Here is a 22,003-nt window from a genome sequence, read left to right on the forward strand (position 1 = left end):
GTGGAAATGTTTTTTGCCATTATGTATAATCAATTGATGGTTTAAGAGAACATTTCAATTTAATTAGGTTTAATTTAAAAGAAAAGAATAGAAATAGGATAAAATAAAAATAATAGTACTATAATAACGTGTTACGACTAATGGTAATAATTATTCTTGCGTTGGTAATTACTATCGGTATGGTGTTAAACACAATATAGGTAATAACTCTAACCCGGGTACTGGTTTTAACCGGTCCTTACCCACTACAAACGGTTTGTCTATACAGATTGCCTTTTTGAAAAACTGTGCTGTAATAATACAAAACTTTTATAGTAAAATTTCATCCAAATCGGTTATAACTGTCTATACTCCGAGTGATTAATGGCTTTTGAATGTTTATCGGTTAGGAATTATTATATTATGATTAATTGTTTTGTTAATGGTTATGTACGGTACAAGACATAACGGCAAGTACCAATGTAATAATATGTCATAAAAAAATTAAAATGTATACTCATTAATGTTTTGAAGTAAATCGTTTCAAGTCGGCCACTAATATAATACTAATGGAAATAATATTATTAACATCATAAAATTCAAATTGTTTACTTGTTTAACTCTGGCACTTGCGCTGGCAATAAAAGTAACGCAATTACGGTTTTATGCAAAAAGATAATTATTAAAAACTCCTATTTCCTAGTAAGTCAATTTAAATGTAAAATATTGCATAAATAAATTAGTTGATTTGCCCGTTGTTGCAGTTTTTTTATTATTATTTGTTTCTTCGAGTTATGATTAAGTTTACTATGTTTTATGATTTATGTAACAAATAAAATGTATATGATGTCCCTGGAAAAATTATTATTAAATGCTAGAAAAATGTTTGGCGCCTAATCATAAATTATAATATGATATATTTTCATATTTTGACATTTATAGCGGTCGTAAGCCGTTGAGCTTAGATTTTTGTTTATAAGTGTTTATGTTTTTGTAAGATTTATAACTGTTAAAATTCATAAAAAATAATGTTTTGTCTCGTGTAGTTTCGGGTAATTTGATCGTGGAAATGTATATGCAAGTCAAAAGGGACGTGATTAAAGTCAAATATCATAATTATTATTTTTGAATATCGTTTGGTCTAATGTTTTTTTTTTAACGTCAACAGTGAACGAGTAAACAAGTCGACTAATTTAATACAGTAGACGAGCAAAGAATAATAGAATAAAATAGTAAATAAATCCAATAAACAAGTAAAAAACTTAAGAAAACTGGCAAATAAAGCGAATAATAAATTTAGTAAATAAATTGAACAAACAAATCGTGATAATGAGTTTATTAATTTAATAAGTGATAGTTATTAAATCTAATAAATAAATTGAGTAAATGAGTAATTAAATCTAGCTTATTATGTAATAAATTAAATGAGTTATTAAATCTAATAAATAAATCCAATAAACTAGTAAACAACTTCAGTAAACTGGCAAATAAAGCAAATAAACGAGCAAATAATAAATGTTATTAAACATATCGAGTAAATAAATGGAATAAAAGATTAATTAAATCCAATAAACGAGTAAATAAACAGAATAAAAAAGTAAATAAATCCAATAAATGAGTAAATACCTTGAGTAAACGAGTAAATAAGTCGGTGTAAGTAAAAAAACGAGACACGTTTTGATCTTATTGAAGTTTTTTTGAAAATTTTGAACTGACTCTCAGCCAAAAAAAAACACTCATTTAAAAAAAACTATAGATTTTACAGTGTACTTAATATTGTATTATGATTTAATATATACATTTTTTTTATTCCATTTCAGATCAGCTTGTATTTTTTCCTAATACAAAAATGACCAACATTGGACGAATCAGGACCGTCGTGCTCGGAAGTTCGCGCGTAGGCAAATCGGGTAAGTTTGGCTAGTATACTTATACTTGAATTTCATAAGACAATATACAGGATGATAACGGAAACCTAAATATTTATTATCTTCGCTAACGCGTTGGCAACCTTTGTATTTATCGTTTCACTCGAAACAAAACCCAAAAATCCAGTTATGATCTTCAGGCAATGTAGTGTACTTACCTAGTTTTGTAAGTTGATTTTTGTATTTTACGCATAAAAATGTAACGGATTGCCATCTTTATTTTTCAAACAAAAGAATTGTCCACTTGGATGTTTTTATATATTTTCATAATATATTACACTGTATACAGTATACCTGTATACAGTGTACCTGGATCACAGTATCAATACTGTAAACAACCTGAGATTCGCCCACATCATATTCTTTCATTATTATTACAATATTGTTTTATCTATTGTTGTGTAATTAACAATGAATTTTACACAATATTACGACGGTACGTTGTAAAAACCAATAATAATTATAAAATTCATCTAACGTTAGGTTAACATCTTTGTACATAATAATTTTTATTATATTATAGTATAGCAGATATAATACTGCACGCGGTTGGATTTAACGGGAAAAATATATATTCTGGATGGTTGTTCATACATTTTCAAAAAGTTTCCACCGTTTGGTTTTAAAATGATAACCTCGTATAATGTTTTTCCTGAATCGTATTGGAATAATAAATAATGACTAGATAATATAAGCGATTGGAGTTGTGTGGGCATTACTTGCAGGAAGTATGACTCGTTTCATAATTGTCATTATTTTAATTTCAAATGTTTATACACAACTCGTTTGGGTGTGTTTAGTAATTGTAAAAATAAATGTTATATATATATAGCTACCCAGTTACGTTTACAGTAATACCAAATTAAAAATCAAAGGCACGCTAAAAATGATCAAATAAAATAAATCGTTCTGTCCACATGTTAATCGCATAGTTTTGTAATTTAAACGGGAGATTGAAAAAAATAAATACCTAAAATTAAAATGACGAGTAATAACAATTTGATACTTAATAAACAATTCGATTTTCAAACTTATTGCAATTTTAGGTTTTACGCGTCTCGTTTTAATAGTTGATAACAATAATTATCAATTGCACGTTACCACTTACCACATTGGTAACCATACAATAACCGGACATTCGGTAAGCTGAAATCCGCGCCAAAATAAAAATATTTTAAAATGTATTCATCGGTTTTGAGGAGGGAAAAATGCGAAAATAGTGAAAAGTCTTTTGACAATACAAGTATTAATAAAGAAAACATGTTTTTTTTTTTTAAATTAATTATGTAATAGAGATTTTATTGGACAAAATTAAGATATTCAATGTGTTATCATTGATAGGGCAGATATGTGTTACTTCCTTGGGGGGGGGGGGGTTAAATTTAAGTGTAAAATGTAAGATAAAACGTCGGCACAGAGTTCATCGTTTGTTTAATGTATGTGGGGAAAAAAAACCCGAGAAATGAGTGCTCTGCGACCAATTAAATGTAATTATTTGCGCGGTATCGATTAAACTCGAGTGCAAAGACACTTGGCTTCTTTCGAATGGAAAATAAATACTTCTAAAGCGGTCGGCTCGGACAATACCGATGTTATTGCACTCGCTATTTGTGTGTGTGTTGTGTTCTACTTGGAGTAGAATTTGTGGAAAACAAATTTTTTTATTTTTATTTGTTGCCCTTTTCATCACACCGGTAACAACTGGGTGGAGTTCGCATAAGTCGGTTCACGCAATGAATACAATTTCCATTTTCCATCGAGTATGCTGAAGCCGATCTGTCGTTATTATTTTCAAACGACAAAAAAAACTTTTCTCGGTATTTTCTTATTATTTTCCTATAGGGTATCGCCGAAAGAAAAGAAAAACCCGCAAAAGTTTTTCTCCACCACAACACCACGAACGACTCAGGACGGTTCAGTACACTCTGAAAACTATGGTTGAACTGAAAATATATTTTTTTTTTTAGAAATGTGTAACATGAAAGAAAAAAACACATATTTTATTCATTTAAAAGTAACTCTTATTTTAAAGAAAAAATATATTACATTAGACGTTGTAAAGAATGTTAATAGTATTTTAATAAATTGTAAAAGGTAAACCGGTTGGGTCTGCTATTTAGATTTTTTTTTGCTCTCTATTATTGTGATTTATTTGTTTTTCTCCAATTACTCAGAGTGGACATTTTAATTGAACACCTTAAATATCCATAAAAAAAAATAAAAAAACCTAATTATTAATATTTTTTGTCAGTCTAGTTACAACACAGCTCTCTTGTTGTATCTATCACTATTAAAATTTTTATTTTCCTATTCTGTGGTGCTACACAATATTATTGATATGCTACTGAAGACATCTTAGGAAATGCGAGATTATGAACTTGCACGCTTAACGATTATTATCGAAGAGGTGGATAACGGTCAAGTCAATTGATGCGCTTGTCTGAGTTGATGGCAATTAAATAGAAATGAACAAGCAGAAGAGGCGTGTGTGAAGTCAAACGTGCAATATTATATTGATGCCGTTTTCCACGGCTGTAAAGTTCATGTTACAGACATTTTCCCAATGAAATAAAAAAAATTTGTAAGATATAAAAAAATGTCCAATAAAATTCTTATTGTGTATAATGGTAAAAAATTGTGTTTAATATATAGACAAACAAAATGTACATCATTTCAAATGGTAGTTTTTAAGGGTAAGAACTCAACAAATATATTTATCTAAAACTGGTTATAAACAAGTCATTATTTTGATTTCCATAAGCAAATCTAATAAACATGTAGCTATTAGACTTTTTAAAGTCATCCCATGGTACTCTTTAATATAATATTTTCTACTTAAATATAATATAGTTAGTTTATACTTAGAAATGACTACACCTATTGTAGGTCATATTTGGTGCACAGTATGTTAACATAATGAGTTCATTGTGTTTAGATTGGCTCTAGTTTTAGATATACACACAGCATACTGCAAAGTTACATTTAATAAACATTTAATAGGTCATCCGTCAAAATTCAGTGTTTCCAATCAAAGAGTACTATTTATGTATTATATATGTTAATGTATACTATATTAATGTATTGTAAGGCTTGAGTGCTATTAAACTCAATAAACAGTATAATAATATATTATGTTTTGTCTAAAGTGTGTAAGACAACAAAATGTATGTTAACACCGTTAACCTGTGTGTCGACTTAAGTATTCTTTTATATAGCCCATGCGACTTACACAATGTCTAAATGTAAATGCACTTGACACGGTATATACTCTGTGCTGACCGTGCAAACCGCGTGCCAGCTAAATGAAAACTATGCGTGTACTATATGTGTATGAGTTATTGTTAAAAAGTAGTATTTATATTATTTAAATGTTTTTTTCTTCCTGGAAAGGCCAATCACTCGATATTTATCACCGACTTGTCCGGCGAGATAAATCGAGAATAGTATTTTTTTTTTCTCAAGACCAAAAAATATTCACAAATGGATACACCGGAAGACAATAGTGATACAGTGAAAAATCGCATCCAGCAGTTTGTTTTCTTATAATAAAATATAATTTTCACATACAATGCGGTCGACCTATTCTACCTAAAGGTTTTTTGGAACAAGGAAAAGTACCTATTTTCGGTTGAAATATTTATTAGTGTGATTTTTTTTAATTTTCTGACAACGATTAATAATCGCTCAGTGGTGGTCTGTGTTTATTAAGACTTTCGTTTTTTTTTTCTCCAAACGATAACACTATCGGATTACATTTGTTCAGCTTCGATGCAAAGCAGAGATGCTATTTTTTTTAATATATATATAACAAATTACAACAGCTGTTGTGTACCGCAACTACTGGTGTTTTTTTTTTATACGGATTTATCACGTTTCGTTTATTTTTGAGCAAAACCTGTTATGGTAGGTAAAATTTAATATTATAATGTGTGATGTCCGGTTGACATTTTCCAATAAAAAAAAAAAATAACAATTTTCGAATCAATTTGTCGGCGTCTCGTCTCGTTAGCCGGTTGTAAATAATACACACAATATATTGTGGCAAAAGAAATCACAGGTTAGAGGTTAGGTTAAAAAAAAAACTCTTGGATGCCAATATGTAAACGGTAGAAACATAAAAAACATTGTAAAAGTTAAAATATGTGCACATATTTTTAAATAGCATAATATCTAAAAAATATTCCTAACAAATTTGGAACTAATTTGTCAATTTGTAAAATAATCATAGTGCGCCATAATTATAATGTTTGACCTTATTTTAGGTACAATTCCTGATCTACAGGGTGATTCGCATGGGATAAGGAATTTTGTAGTTTTCCTTTTTGGCAACATTTTGTTAATGTTATTTTACAATATAAGACGGTATTAAAATTGCTGTATTTCTTTATTAGTTTTGTTTTCAGAGCTGTACCGACTTGTCAAGCTTAAACGGTAACATAAGTGTTGAGTTAACTTTTTAAATTAAGAATAACTTGCTGACAATGTCGACTGATTCCACCATTGTGCCGCTGTAAGCACTAAACAAATTACCGCCTTATAACATAAATATTTTCTAAGTCTAAAAAATGTTATTAAAGTATACAAACGTAAATGTTTCCTTTATTACTAAACGGTTTAATGATGTAAAATAAAATTATACAGCTGTTATAAAAACGGTACATACATTTCATAAGAAAAACTTATAAAATATGATATAAATCACAATGATAATTAAATCGACTATTGGTTCATTAATTTCATTTGAAAAACTTTCTGAGGAAATAACGTTTTGAATAAGAGTGATGTCCGTAGTATAAGTATCACCGAGTTTGGACAACTAGCGAACGTTTCTCGTGTAGTGTCAACTTAATTTATAATAATATTTAGTTTGTATAAAAAAAAAACTATTTTTGGGGTTTTTTGCACTAAGTTATTTAGTTTATTATTTTGTTCTCCCGCGATTCTTTTATACTGATACCCACTCAGACGTGATCGGCCGTCACTCATTTTACTAGAGCTTTTATTAAAAAAAAGTCACAAATCACAGTAAAAAAAAAAAAATTAAATATTCATACAAATTAGGACATTAACTTTTCATCAAAACTAAAAAAATAAACATCGAACACGTGCATACTATGAACTGGTGCCCAATCGCGATCGCATCGTCTTATGATTAGATTTTTTATTAAATATTATTATATTGTGTGATATTAACATATTGTAGACTTGAAAATAAAAACTGATTTTACGATAAACACACAATCGTCAACCCGTGCTATGTTTTTGTCTAATTTATTACCAATATCTTATTTTATGATCGTCGTATTCTGTTGTCTGTTGTCAAGACATAAATACAACAAGACAATGGCAAATTTAATAATAATGGAGCAGCAATGCTAATAGGACGATTTATTCTACGATTTTGCCCTTATAACAATAAATATTACCACAATCCCGTTGATCTAAAAAAATGTATAACTAGTTTCATTTCATTCAGCTGTAGTTACAATAAAAAAAGTTTTATATTAAAAATTATTTGCCGCCCTAAGCACTAGCTTATAGTGTTTACTGGGAAATACGGCACTGTTAAATTACATACTTAAGGTTGTTAGAGTTTAATACTTCAATATTGTAATTATTCAAAACTGGTTGTCGACCAGGCGAATTTCTCAGCAAGTTATTCCCAATTTAAATTCAATATTATATTACATTTTGTCATTTAAATTTCAAAAGTTGATACAGCAATGGATGAAAAAAATTAAGTTATTATTATATCATCAAAAAATCAAGGGTCACCTCAAATTCTACACACTTTGTATATATGGCTCATACTTCCTTTGTATATTTGCATCGGCTTCTTTAGGTTTGTTCACACATAGGACACTTGATGAATGTAATTCGTGATGATGTTGTTGAACATATACAAATACAAATTTGCATGACAAAAACGCACCAGGAGCCAAATATGCTTCTGAAAATATTTTAAATAAATGATTTTCTTTAACAGAAAAATAAACTATCATTATGTATATATACATTTTTTTTCTAAGTCAATTAAATGCATGTTTTTTGTCGAGCTCAGTCCGTGCTCAACTCTTTCTTACAATAATTATTTTCAGTTTTTTTTTAAAGTATATTATAAAATATGTGTGTGTGTGTGTGTGTATATGTGTGCTTTTATGTATTGTTACGTGCCCAATCCTATTGTGGAGACAAAGAAGCGACAAAAACGGACAATATACGGTATCGGTCGTACGTTTCTGAATTAAACAATAAAAAAAAACGGTTTGCGAAAAAATTATAATTGGACTACTTAGTGTGCCAGTGTATTTTTGGTCGAAAAATTCTACTACACAAAAAAATATAACGGTATGATCTTTCTCAAAGGCGTTTTCCTTAAGCACCGACCAAGGTCGAACGGCTGAACGACTCTTCGAATATGATTTTCTTTGAAGAATGTCTTACAATACATTTTTGTCACTATTTTATTTTTACCTCATACCAATAATAATCGTTCATCGACATCAATCTTGTCGGAGAACTTACATATAATATAGTAAGTTCTCCAACAAGATCGGAGAAAGTTTTTATAACAGTTTTATATTGGTAAATTTCAGACATGAATAATTATTATAAAGACTAGCAGTACACGAGTAATCTTTAACATTTTCATATATCATTTTTTTTACCTCAGAAATTCGCATCCAACCGCGTTTGACAGTGATTGAATCACTTTCAGATTCAACAACTGCCTCGACTACACTTTTCCAACGTATCACAGTACTGGTTTTTGAGTTTTATATTAGAAAAATGATTTCTATATTATTTATTACCATATCATCACGATCAGGTTCACATAATTTTATATTAAACACATTTGTATATCTAGAAAACACAAGGGGTTAGATCTTAAGGTAGGTAGGTTTTTTTTCTAAATATTTTGTTTTAAATAAAATCTCAGCCACGACGATTCAAACGGCTTTACCCCCGTTTTACCTATTTGTCGACTTTATGCATCATAAAAATATAATAATAACAACGATGTTGTTGTACCGTTTTAGTCCATTACAAGATGCATAAAATGCATATTACAATAAACCTCTTATTTGCACCGTCATGTCGTACACGGCACAGCTCACATACAGACATAAAACATAATTTGCCATTTCCACTATGGACTTTTTTTTGCATGCACCAACACTACAATAATATAGCTGTAGAAGATAAAAAATATAATATGTATATTTTACCGTATAAAACCCTAGGCGTGTATATCGTGCCAAATTAGGACTGTTTCAATAATATATTACACTACCAATGCGCTATATGATATAACAACAATATACCTAGTGTTTATAATGTTTTAATCGGATGCATTTATAATAAGACATCCCACGCTCGGTTATGCCGACGGTTTTCTTCGAGCAGATTTCCTTAAAAAAAAAAAGAGGTCGATATAAGCATTGTAAATTCTAGAATGCGCTTGAAATTGTACTACTCCCGGTGTAGGGGTGAGGACTGCTACTTACTACCACTTACTAGGGTTAATCGTCTGTCAAGGTTAAACTATACATTCATTGACAACCCTTACCATTTAAATGATGTATATAAATATTACAAAACAATTAAAAGCCAAAACGATATATTTCAGTAACGCTACAAAATATATGTTTATTGAATATATTGTTTGCACGTTGCCTAGTTTTTTGTGAAAAAAATTAGATTGAACGTAGATCCGATGTGTACCTGATAACTGATCATATACCTCACAACCTAACTTAAAGTAAAATAATAACACGATAATTACACACATTGAGTGCAGGTTGATTTAACAAAATCTCAATCAATATTACAATACTAATGGGTTTTTAAATGAAATATTTTTTATTCGGCCAATTGACTAGTAACATAATATTTCATTTAACGGTACCCACCATTTGTAAGTTTACCATTTAAAATCATAGACAGTCGAGAAGTGATATATTATTATATTTTATTTTTGTAGCTCTTAAAATGCATAAAATGTTTTGGGATAATTACTGACAAGCGGTTCTTGTCTACCTATTCAAACACAATGAAGGCTACTGGTTTTTGGACAATCGAATAAATAAGACATTATTAATTATAAAGGAAAATGTAATATCTTGAAAAAGTCATAGCAAACGAATAAGGTTGATTAGGTTGAAAATTAAAAGTTCAAGCGCCACATTTTTTTTATTTTTGTCTACGTATGGAATTAAAAAAAACACGTGTACCCATTTGGAAAAAACATAGTCCAGGGATGACAATTAAAATGGTTAAAGTATTGATATTTTCCTGCACAATGTGTAAGTGTGTAGTGATTTGATCACTTTCGGCTGTATAATATTTTAACCTTTGACGCACACGTGACCTCTGCACCCAAATTCACATTCCTACAGTACTGACTAGATCAATTTTTTATAGCTGTATAAAAAATGGGAACGCATTATTTGTACGACGTTGTATCGATAGCTCTTATCTCGGGGAAGACCAAGGAAACGTCCTCCTCTTGCCCGTGCTTTGCCTATGCCACCCAAGACATTAATAATAATATTCTTCCTTCCGTCCACGGCTACCGTCTGTGTGACTTTTGTAGCGTGTAAAATGTTTTCTGGAATGTCATAATATATCAACTAATGCACGGGGTGCAATACCGACAGGGGACAGGAACGTGCCAGGAGATTATTATTATATATATTTAATATGTATATTCGTTTTAGACCCGTAGGATATTTATAGTGTATACCGTTGAAAACATCTGATAGTGTGCACTACACGCGCGTACAATAATAATAATAATACTTACCTACATGTGGTGTAGGCAATGGTAATCAAACGGTTGGAACGCGATTAATGACCGTCGACCACCTACAAGTAACGTTTGGCCAAAGAGATATCCAGTTGCTAATGTTGTTAAATATTCGTTAAATTGATGGTAACAGATGTAAACAAAACTTTAATACTCTCAAAAATGAATTTTTAAATTCTTCTGCTAAACAGTGTGGTCAAAAAAATATTATCAAACATCTGTAATATTATCACCGCATCAACCATCAACCATCGTTGATCAACTACTTGTTATCAGTATTTCTTATCAGTTTACGTTGTTATTATAATTTGGTCCTACTGTATTTAGAGTGTATAAATTTGAAAATATATTGTTTTACAATGAAGTACACTATCTGGTTTCATATAATCTATGCTGTAATATAGTATTTTTAATTTGATGGTTTATGATGTACAATCCTGTCCTTACGCACACCGTCGATTTGAGTGTGTACTAATAGTCGTGTGCTGCTGCTGCTGCTGTTGGTAACCTAACCTGTGTACTAGGAAATCGTTTGAAAATAACAATACTAATAAAAAAAATAATAATGTATTTCCAAAAGCGATAATAAGTCCCGAAGCCAGTTTGTGGTAGTGATCCTCAGATGTGGGTCGCACCTGTCGATGATTACACTTGAAAACGCCTCGTGTTGTTTTGTACCTATATGGATAATGGTCGGTTAATTTGATAACGATTGTGAGTGTACAATATAATATTATAATAATATGGGTAATAAACCGGACCGGAGGTGGCGGACGGACAGTGTTGCATGCCGGAGGAGAAATTTCCTATAATAACAATAATAATTGTAGTGTTTTCAGTTGCTTTTTTTTTTGGAAGTATTGAAAATTCTTGTTGACGACAGTCACAGGACACAGCCGGAGAGATAAGTGCTTTATTTAAATACCGCCGATGTATGTGTGCTATGTCTTCTATTCCCTCAACTGCTTAGGTATCTTAGGCATCCCATTGACACGTAAACACTTTTTTATTCTACAAAATAGCATAACCCCACCTGTCATTAGCACTTTTGAGTTGATGAATGAAACGGAAATGGCCATTTTACTGGTACCACTATTGGCTTGGAGATAACATTGAAATGGGTTTCTTTTGAAATTTAAACGATAGTATCGCGGTGGAACTTGAAGGTAGTATTAATCCGAGGTAGTTTTAATTTATACAGTTTATGTACTTAGGCGACAAAGATTTATACTGCACAAATCGAAAGGAACGTTTTCAATGGAAGTTATCTTTTTATTTTCGTTCTAGTTTTAAATAATTTATTATTTGTACGTTGACAATTCGACTTTATTATAACCAGTTGTTTTGCCCTAGGCCCTTATGTTCTATTTTCTAAACACATTTCTCTATTTGCCATACCTTCTTTTCACTGAACCAAATCCAATAAACATCGTGATCGATTTAACAAAATCTTGAACAATTTTAACGGTTAATTGATTTTGAAATGAAATATTTTTTATTCGTCCAATAGTTTAGTACACCAATAGATATCATTTGTAATCAACTAATGGAGAATTTATTTTAATTAACATTTGTTTGAATAATAGTTTAAATAATATTCGTTTGACTTTTAAAATATCGGTTATTATAAAAACAATAATAACAAACGACGAAAATGTTAAATTATGAATAATGGAAATTGTTGTTAAGTTAATCGAGTGTAGTGTTAAAAACTAATACAAATATATTATATTAGTTTAGTTATAAATAGTCATTAAGTTCGTTGTTTATTTTTACTCCATTGTCATTTATTTTCTCTACTATGTTTTCAATATTATATTTAATTATATTTTCTCATTAACTAGTTTGTAAAAAAAAAACCAATAAAATCACTCGGTGGGCAAATTAAGGTGTACAAGAAATTGTTAAATATAGATTGATCATAGAAAGCTACCTACGTAGGTTCATTGAGGACATTCAAGGTAGATCGTTAAAAAGGTTAGTAGACAAATTACATTTTACAGCATTAGAAATGGTACCACAAAAATCCTGTTTATTTTTCAAAAAATATTTGGTTTGGTTATAACTGAGAAAACATTACAGTTGGACAAGCTATCTTTAACATTTCATCTCTCCAATGCTCAGCTTTGTGTTTTTTTGCAATCTTTCACAGAATTTCTACTTTGACAACTTTTTTACTATTATTATTATTGCACATTTACGAAATAGTAGGTCCAATCGATTTTCATTGTCACATTTCTCGTTTTTATTGACCAAGTCAAAAATATTTACCCTTTAGGGCTTTAGCAGTCATAATATTTAGAGTCAAGTGGGGTGACCATTGTAAATAGATAAACCCTCCAGCCGTCTTTTATCATTGATCTGTTATCAGCTGATGCTGTTATCAGACATTACTGTTATCATTAGTCTCTTATCAGTTTTCCAGAAATTACCGGTTTTCCCTGTATCACTATCAAACCCTATCATCTACCTTTTCCTCTCTTCTTTGTTACACACACACACAAGACACATGTAAATTATATTTTTCAAATACATTAATTGTTTTCAATTCGACCGAATACTTTTAGCTATAAAATAAAATACAAAGTATATCATCTGGGTGGTTCCCTTTTCGTTTATTTAATTACACCTCACTTGACCCTACATTCATGCGGGGACAGATCTCGATCGTACGGATAGTTTTTATTGCATATCGGTATCCGCAATAGATATCTTTACAATAATAATATATCATAATATGATGTGGTTAGGTACTCATTGATTGTATTTCGATCCGAGCACCGCAGAGACTCAGACGGTGTAAAAATGAATGACGCCTATCCGTAAAACTGTGTAAGGAAATACAACCATCGTCAAATACCTATATACTTATATCTGTATTATACTTACATACAAACACACATATATATATATATATATATTATATTTATATATAAATATAGATGGATACATGTCATGGTTGGAGAACTAAATAGATTTTCTCACCGGTATCACGCGGAGGCGCCGAAGCTGTGGTCGGGACATGTGGGCTCGCTAATCCTACCGGACATGTTGTCATTGTTGTGTAAATGAGAAAAAGCCATTCGGTGTGTTTTTAGCTATCCGACCGTATCAAATTTCCATCGATAGTCGCAATAGTTTTAATAAAAAAATGCCAGCACCTGGCCCATTGTTGTGAACTCTGATAGAACTCTGATTACAGCCGAATGTGATAAAATCACTTTCGAACGAATCGCCTTCGGTGCCAATCTGTAGAATGGTATAAATATTAAATATATAACACTAATGAATGAAACTTTTTTCTTTAAATATTCTCATATTTTAAATAAATTGATATAAAATTTTATTTCACGTTGAAAAAAAAACCAAAAAATTGTAGAACTTATAGAACAGCTAGATTGATGCACGAAATCTGAGACAAAAGTTTCCATTAAACTATTTGTATTTTGTTTCTTGTTTCTAAATCGTGTAATAGTAGAAAGAGCTAATAATTTGTAACAATAAAATAAAATTATGATTAGTGGCTTGTAACTATGAAAAATATATGCAAAGCCCAAAATGGTAAAATTTTCTTTTAAGGTCAAAAGCGACCTTCTTCGATTCTATGTATCGTTTTATTTAAATCATCTACATAGATCCAACCTTCGTTGGAGACTTAGTTGAGCATTAATTTAGACTTGGAATAACAAACAAGATTTGAGTTAACCACTAATGGCGAATAAGATGGAATATATTCAGAAAATGCTAAAATTCATCACCCACTTACGCCTGTCCAGCAATACATCATCTTAGAGTGTACAATGGACACGAGCAAATAATTATTCAATTAAACAATCGAATGTATACATTTTGAAACATACCAAGTATTACTTTTTGACAAAATTATTGTGTATAACATGAAATAGTCATGTTTACATAATTTAAATTGTAACATACGAGTACTATATAAAATTATACTTTACAGTGCAGCCAAATTATTATTGTTGTGGCACTATTTTTGTGTTGTCGTTTCTTATCGCCGCAAGCTTAAGATAACGTTATCATTAATGATATTAATAGGTACATTATAAATAGATACATTTTAATTGCAAAACTCTGCTGCGGTTTGCGACACGCGTCTTAGACAGATGTCTCAAAAGTGACTTTGTATAATGTGCATAAATTGTTTTTTCTTTGCTGACACACTATACTTACTATGGCGCGTGCAACAGGTGTACATTATTGCGGCGAGCTATACTATATATATATATATTTTTTTTTTTCTTCTCTTTGAGTGTTTTTTTATGCCTTCGCTACTGTTTGTTTTATTTAATCTGTTTTTTTTTGTACCGCCAAAGACCGAATAAAAAAAAAAAAACTGGATCTTGGCACCCGCGCGTGGGCAGTCGTTGAGGGCAATTATGAAAACTGCATAAACATAAACACACGCTAGCCGTCTCAGCTATAATCCTACTTTGATTAATAATAAACGATTAAAAGTACAACTAAATCAGTCTCTGAATTAAATCTGTCGCATTGCCGAACACGTCATAAAGTATACAAATATAACAATAAGATTAATAAATGTGTTACGACGATAATGTACTTGAGCGCCTAAAAATGAATCTTAACGGATCATGACGCGGTCTAGAAATCTAAAAATGGATTTCTAAAAATTGATTTTAGAGACTCCAACTTGTTTACCATTCACATTCGATAGCTCGGCATATAGTATTCGAAAACAAAACATAATTGTTTTTTTTTTAATTTGTTTGTTATTTTTACTAAAATGAGTTTAATCCGAGCGGTCGACCTAACCTACTTTTGTCTTGCCCTTTTGAACAAGAGTATTTAGAAGAAGAAAAAATTATATTTATTATACATAAAACCGTTTACAGGGGAGATCTGTTAAGTACACATATTTAGGGATTACTGTCTAAAGTTTATTGTCACGAATTTCGTTATTGTTGTAAAAAACGCAATCAACCCGACCTAGTCCAGAAATCACAAACTGACATAAACATATACTAAAATGTAATAATTAAATTTAAAAAAAAAATTATAATAAACGTTTTAAGTACAAAAGGATAAAAATGTAATTGTATGATTTGATTTGTATTTCAAACATTTATACACTTTTATTATTTCAAACAAATTAGTAAGCTTTTTAAGTGAGTTGGGTGGTTATTCACAAACAACTATATTTATTACTTGAAAGTATGTATACATAAATAGTTTCTGCCAATTCATAAAAAAACATACCAATATTATTAAACTAAATTCGTATAATTTGGCAATTAGAACGTTTGACAAATTTTCTCTTCAATTAAAAACTGTGGTTTTCATTTGCATGATATTTAATTAAACATACTTATTTAAATATTATTTAGTATCGTTCCGAGGGCTTTCTATCCAACCCAATCAAACATTGGTTGTCTCTGAGCAAATGTTTTACAACTAAAGCCCAAAACCACAACCAAAGCAAAAAATAATGATAAAATACTCGTATCATATTTAATGTTCAAGTTGAAAGTAATATTTTAATAAGGAGTGACTCAAAAAGTATTCATTCAAAACTGGTTATCGACCAGTCATTATTTTAATTAAAAAATTTGGCTTTTAACATAATATGGCCTATATGAAACTATACTGTTTAAGATAATATTTGTTATTCAATGTTAGGTATATATATTTTTTTATCTTTACTAATTATAATAAATATTTTATTTGAAACTTTTTTGGCTTACACAAAAATGTTTTCATTGAAAAAAAAAAATAAACAATTGTAACTTGAAATTCATAGAGTTATCCGAACACTGTGGGTAGGTATACTTTCTTGAGTTGCCACGTGCGTTTACAGTGTAGTTAGTTCCGCCTGTTAATAAAAAACCACCCACGCTCAAGTCTATTGATTATCGGTGGAAAAATCCGGTCACATAAAAGTATATTATTAGTATCGAAACTCGTTTGTACATGAATAAAAAAATTCGTCCTAGATTTAAAAAAAAACATCCGTCTTTATTTATTTTCATCCCAAAACGGTTTGAAGAAGAAGAACATAGTCTTTTGGCAATTCAATTAACATTTGCCAACCGACGTTTACGCAACACTCGTTTTGCTTCCAAGTTTAGGTATATAATAATTATTATATATTATTAGTCATGGCCCGTTTGATTAGTTTTGATGTGTTCTGACTGAATAACCGTGTTCGTGTGGGCTCTATAACTACCGTAACATAATAATTGAAATGTATATATTCGAAATTAATTATCGCCAGCATTGTCTTTAATTAAAATTAAAAAAAAAAAAAGATTTTCAAAATCGTTTGTAAAACAACGATATTCCCATTACAAGTGTTCAAAAAGATAAAACTAATAAAGTATGGTAAAAAAAAATGTAGAAAAATAAACAAAAAATGTCCAAAACTTTAAGGCAGAAATTACTAAAATGTAAAGATGTATTAATTAAAGCACTATATAAGTGATCACGGTCAAAGATAATATTATATTACTCCAATATGATAATAAAATAATTGAATTGAGAATTTTTTTTTATAAAATTATACATACTTGTTATTTTCTAATAATCTCGAAGATTTCATATTATATTATAATATCTGTTTCACTTTCTGCTCGACCTATAAGTTTGTCGACATATGCAAATAACGGGACGTCGTTTTCACTATTATCTGCACAGCGTAACCTCGCCGAGAAGGTCAATGTAAATATTTGTTTAAGCAATCGATCATCTTACAATTACAGTAGAGTCGACCGTATGGTGTTTTTTTAGTTAAAAAAAAAATTCAAGCGCATACAGTACAAGACTTGTCTGCTACACGTGGAGACACCTTTTTTTTATATATGTATATAATAAAAAATAAAATCTCTGCTCTGCATCGAAGCTAAAAGGCGTTTTATACGAGAAATTGCATCAATACATGAATATTATATTATTATTTTAAATAAATTCATACAAATTTGCATTCAACTCGAAAACTCGTCTCCGACGTTCGGTTTGAGAAAATAATATTAAATATACCTATATTAATGTGTCATGTCGTATCACGTCAAGGGTCAAACCTTTCAGTCGGGACCTTTGCAAAAGGTTATGAATTCCTTTTGGGTAATTACCATCCGATTTAGTAGATCCGTTTGGTTCTATTTTTCCGGTCGAATATCTCTCACTGCACTATTCTGATTGAAAATAAAACAAACTATAAGAGCCATAAGCAAATCCTTTTTTGTTTTGTTTTTTAATTTTAATGGACTTTTATCTGGTAAAGTGTTAAAAACCACGTCTAAACTCATTCTATAATAGCTCAATAAATACAGTAAATTACTTAGCACTAGACAAATGTAAATACTAATTTTAATAAATTTCACATCAATGCCTTGCACTCGACAACGAAGTAATCACGAAGGCGAGCGACAGTGTGACCACTTAAAATAAACACTTTGCTTTATAGTTTGTTAAACACTGCACAGTATAATTCTTATTAACTATACAGATTAATTAATAAATTCAAGCGATTCATATGATAATATTGTAGCTGATAAGTCATATTATGTTTTGTATCACATGGTTGCAGTAGTGAAACAAATTAAAACTGTCTACCAGAGAAATGTAATTTCGTCATTGTGGTCACACTGCTGCTCGCCTTTTCTTTTACTTAATGATTATTTACCTATTACGACCCCCTAAATTAACAACATTGTTTTTACACTTTAATAATGCAAAAAAATACCGTCTTATAAAATAAGTACTTATAATCACTATTAAGGACAGATCAATATTATTTGGTTATAATGTATTTTCTAAAAGAAACCATCGCTCTCCGTACTTACTTACACACGCTGTCGATTCTTACATGACTTGACGGTTTTTTTTTTGGTTTCTTCTAAATAAATATTAGGTGTATATTTTGTGCACACAGACCTTATGGCAAACCCCATTACGCAACAATGTTTTTTTTCTCAAATTAACCGAGTAATAAAACAAATAACACGAACGAATTTATTTACTTTTTCTTTTTTATGTATAATATATAGAAAATAATATACGCACGAAAACTTACTTACAGTCAATAGGTTAGGTTAGGTTACACGGACAAAAAGTACCTAGTTAGAATAACTATAATAAATTAATAGTTGATCTAGCTAAAAATATTAAGTTGGCCAAACTGTTTGGTTAGTTAGGTTAGGTTGGCTTAGGTGCATTGATGGATATGGGGACTCTTTAGCAGGTTATTAGTTTTATTTAAAAAAATAAAAGGGAGAGAGAGATCCCAGAGACTGTATTTCAAAATATGAATGAAAAAAGTGGTAAGGTTTCAGAGAAAAAAATTGCGTTACCTACTTGTATTTGGTATGTGAGTGTGCGTGTGTGTGTGTGTGTAACATTGCCTTAATTTTTTTTTCTTAAAAAATACTACAATGCACGGTTTATGTTTTTCCATGCACTTGTCGGCTTATACACGTGATGGTCGAATAGTTCCAAGTATCGTACCCCTATTGTTTTACAAAAAGTCACAAAAAACTAAAAAAATAAACCAATGTTTATTGTTTACTTTGTACCAAATCGTGTTCGCAGACAATAGGGTTTACAACGCGTTCCGCAAGTTACGCAAGATGGTTTTCCTTAAAAATAATTCTGAAAAACATTATTCGCCAAGTAAGTGTTAGACACTAACAGTTAAGGAAATAATATCTTCCTGGTGCGGTTCCTTTATAATAGTATTGTGTTGTCGTGTAGAAAAAAAAGACGAAATTGGGTGGCATTGGTGTACATCCGTCTTTGAAATAGATCTCTTAAAGCCAAGGACAAAACTATTTTGACAAAGCTATATCCCTAGTTTAATATAGTATGCAATACATATTTTACATTTACTAAGTATCCTCTTTTTTTTGTTAAGTTTCTTTCTTTGGGTATGGATATGAATCCAATAAAAATCTGTAAAAACCCACTGATTCATTTTTCTTTGGCCAACTTTGATTGCTTACAAGCAAAGCATTTGGTTTAAACATGAATTTTACCCTTATAGCTCTCTCTGCGGGCGAAAGTTATTTTGAAAATGATCAAAAATTATTATCAACGGCCGCACCCGGTTAGATGATAAGGAGTGATAAGGAATTTAGGTAATTTTTTGACATATTAAAATGTATGTACAATTTTTGAATGTCAAGTCAAAAATTCCGCTTTTAAAACGTGTGCAGTAATATATTAATTTCAATACATGTATAACACCGGTTTTTTTATTTCTTAAGGTATCTGATAACCCACTACGGTGATTTTGTCATCCGAGCACTTTCGATTTCGCCTAGTGTCAACTGTAGCATACACACCTACCTATACCTGCCTATAATAATAATTATTATTTATCGGATGTGGCATTAAGTCGACTGACTGCGCGCGGTAAATAAAAAAAACCAATTACACTTTCTCACCGTACGACCTTTATTTAATGATAATAATAATAATAATAGATATTAATATAAACGACAGATTAGAAAAGAAGAATTTCTACCGTTTTGCCGTGCGCCGCCGTGTACACAATATTATATTAATACTAAAAATATATTAATATTATAATGTTTTTATAGTGGATTTTTTTTTAATTTTCTATCGAGAGTAGCTAAGCAAATAATAAAACGCGTACAAAACCACTTGAGAGCAATGGTTTATATTTTTTTTTTTTCTTAAAGAAGACAATGACAAGATATTATAGATACATGTCGACCTAATCAGCTAACACTATTAACTTTTAAACGTCGATTGTAAATAAAAAGAAAAAATACACTTGAAAAACTTACCAGTGTGTTATATCATATAGCAATTTACAGTATTATTTAAATTTCATGCTTTAGTAATGTTTCTAAAAAAAAATATTGTTTTAGCTAACAAAAATGTTCAAACACAATACAACATTTTTATTATTTCAAACGATAACGCCACTGAACTGAATACATGGAACGCGTCTTGCCTAGAGCTGGCTGTTTATGAAAATGTCTCCTGAAAAGTAGCTGCCATTTTGTGTATAAATATTGCCAAATACGTGACCACAGACTATATTATCACAGATAAGATACCTGTGGTGATATTATGAAAATAACCTGTGATATGACGGATGAGTTATCATCGCCTAACCTAACATTTTAATACTTATCATGGAAAAGTGACGTAGCATTTTTACTTTCCATGAAATCGGTAGACAAAATTGCCGCCTCCTTGGTACGCTTTCCATATAATTTGGAGTTCGGCGGGTAACGCTAAGGTAAGCTATTATTGAACGTCGAATGGCAAACATATTGTATTAGATTTAACTGTGAAAACAAAAATTATGTAATAAACATGAGCCCTCTCGAATCGCGCTTGAAATCAATATAGGATCGAGTTATAACAATTTGCTTTTATATTTGTATCGTTTGCTTATGAATTCTATCACGTTCACCTCAGTCGACGGTCGATTGGAATAATCAGCGTCTGAGAAACAATTCTAAAGGTGTGATATTATTATAAAATGTACTCTAAAGATGTATAATAGTATATTGTATTACAAGAGATCTACAACATATTGCACTACACAATCGCCGGGCCAAGTACGATCCGCTGCACATAATTACATTTATTACAACACATTTTATTATTTATAAACCGTTGTACAACGATCTCTTTTATTTGTTGATTTTTTTTTTAATTGTATTAGTGACATAATACAACTGCACTGTCAGTGATTTATTTTGTCTTATACTTTTCTATCGACCGACCAAACGTACGCCGATTACAATCGTTTTAATCTTTTTCCGAACAAAATATGTTATTTTGTTGCGATGAAAATGGTGTGTAATATAATATTATGTTGTATTCAATCGATTTCATAGTATAAAATAAATAGTTTACACAAAACGAATCGAGTGTTTTAAACCGTAGTATTATTATAATTTATTATTTAGGTCACACACATATACATACACTTGGTGAAATGTGTTCTTAATAATAATATTATCACTAACGTTGTGTGTGTGACATAAAATTCCATTATTATAAGGACGGCCGTGCGTTTGTTATCTCCAAAGCGTGCAAAAACACTATCGCTTCGTGCCCATAAAATTATTCGATTATAAGACATTTGCGAGCAAAAACAGTCCAAAAAAAAATCCCTCGTTGAGGGCAAAAACAGTAATAATTATTATCTGTCAATTTGGAGCAGATCTAAAGGATTATGGGACAAAAAGCATCCTTTAAACATGGTAAAAATCACGCCCAAGTCGGTCCAAAAGCATCCGTCTACACTTTAAACATATTTTTTTTA

At 30.3% G+C, this 22,003-nt stretch overlaps 1 protein-coding gene across 1 annotated transcript in view; it reads left to right on the top strand.

The window, feature by feature from the left end:
• The window catches only part of LOC126842974 (ras-related and estrogen-regulated growth inhibitor-like), a 72,282-nt gene that overhangs the window by 2,329 nt on the left and 47,950 nt on the right, over window positions 1–22,003 (top strand). Inside the window, exon 2 of the mRNA XM_050580238.1 lies at window positions 1,800–1,889. Within this exon, the coding sequence (XP_050436195.1) occupies window positions 1,829–1,889 (61 nt within the window). The 5' untranslated portion in view covers window positions 1,800–1,828. The remainder of the gene's footprint in view (window positions 1–1,799; window positions 1,890–22,003) is intronic.

This window comes from Adelges cooleyi, unplaced genomic scaffold (genome assembly GCF_023614345.1).
Source record: "Adelges cooleyi isolate 19-005CV unplaced genomic scaffold, UGA_ACOO_1.1 ACOO_flye_CR_arks_rails_tigmint_CR_PRNA_574, whole genome shotgun sequence".
NCBI classification, from domain to species: Eukaryota; Metazoa; Arthropoda; class Insecta; order Hemiptera; family Adelgidae; genus Adelges; species Adelges cooleyi.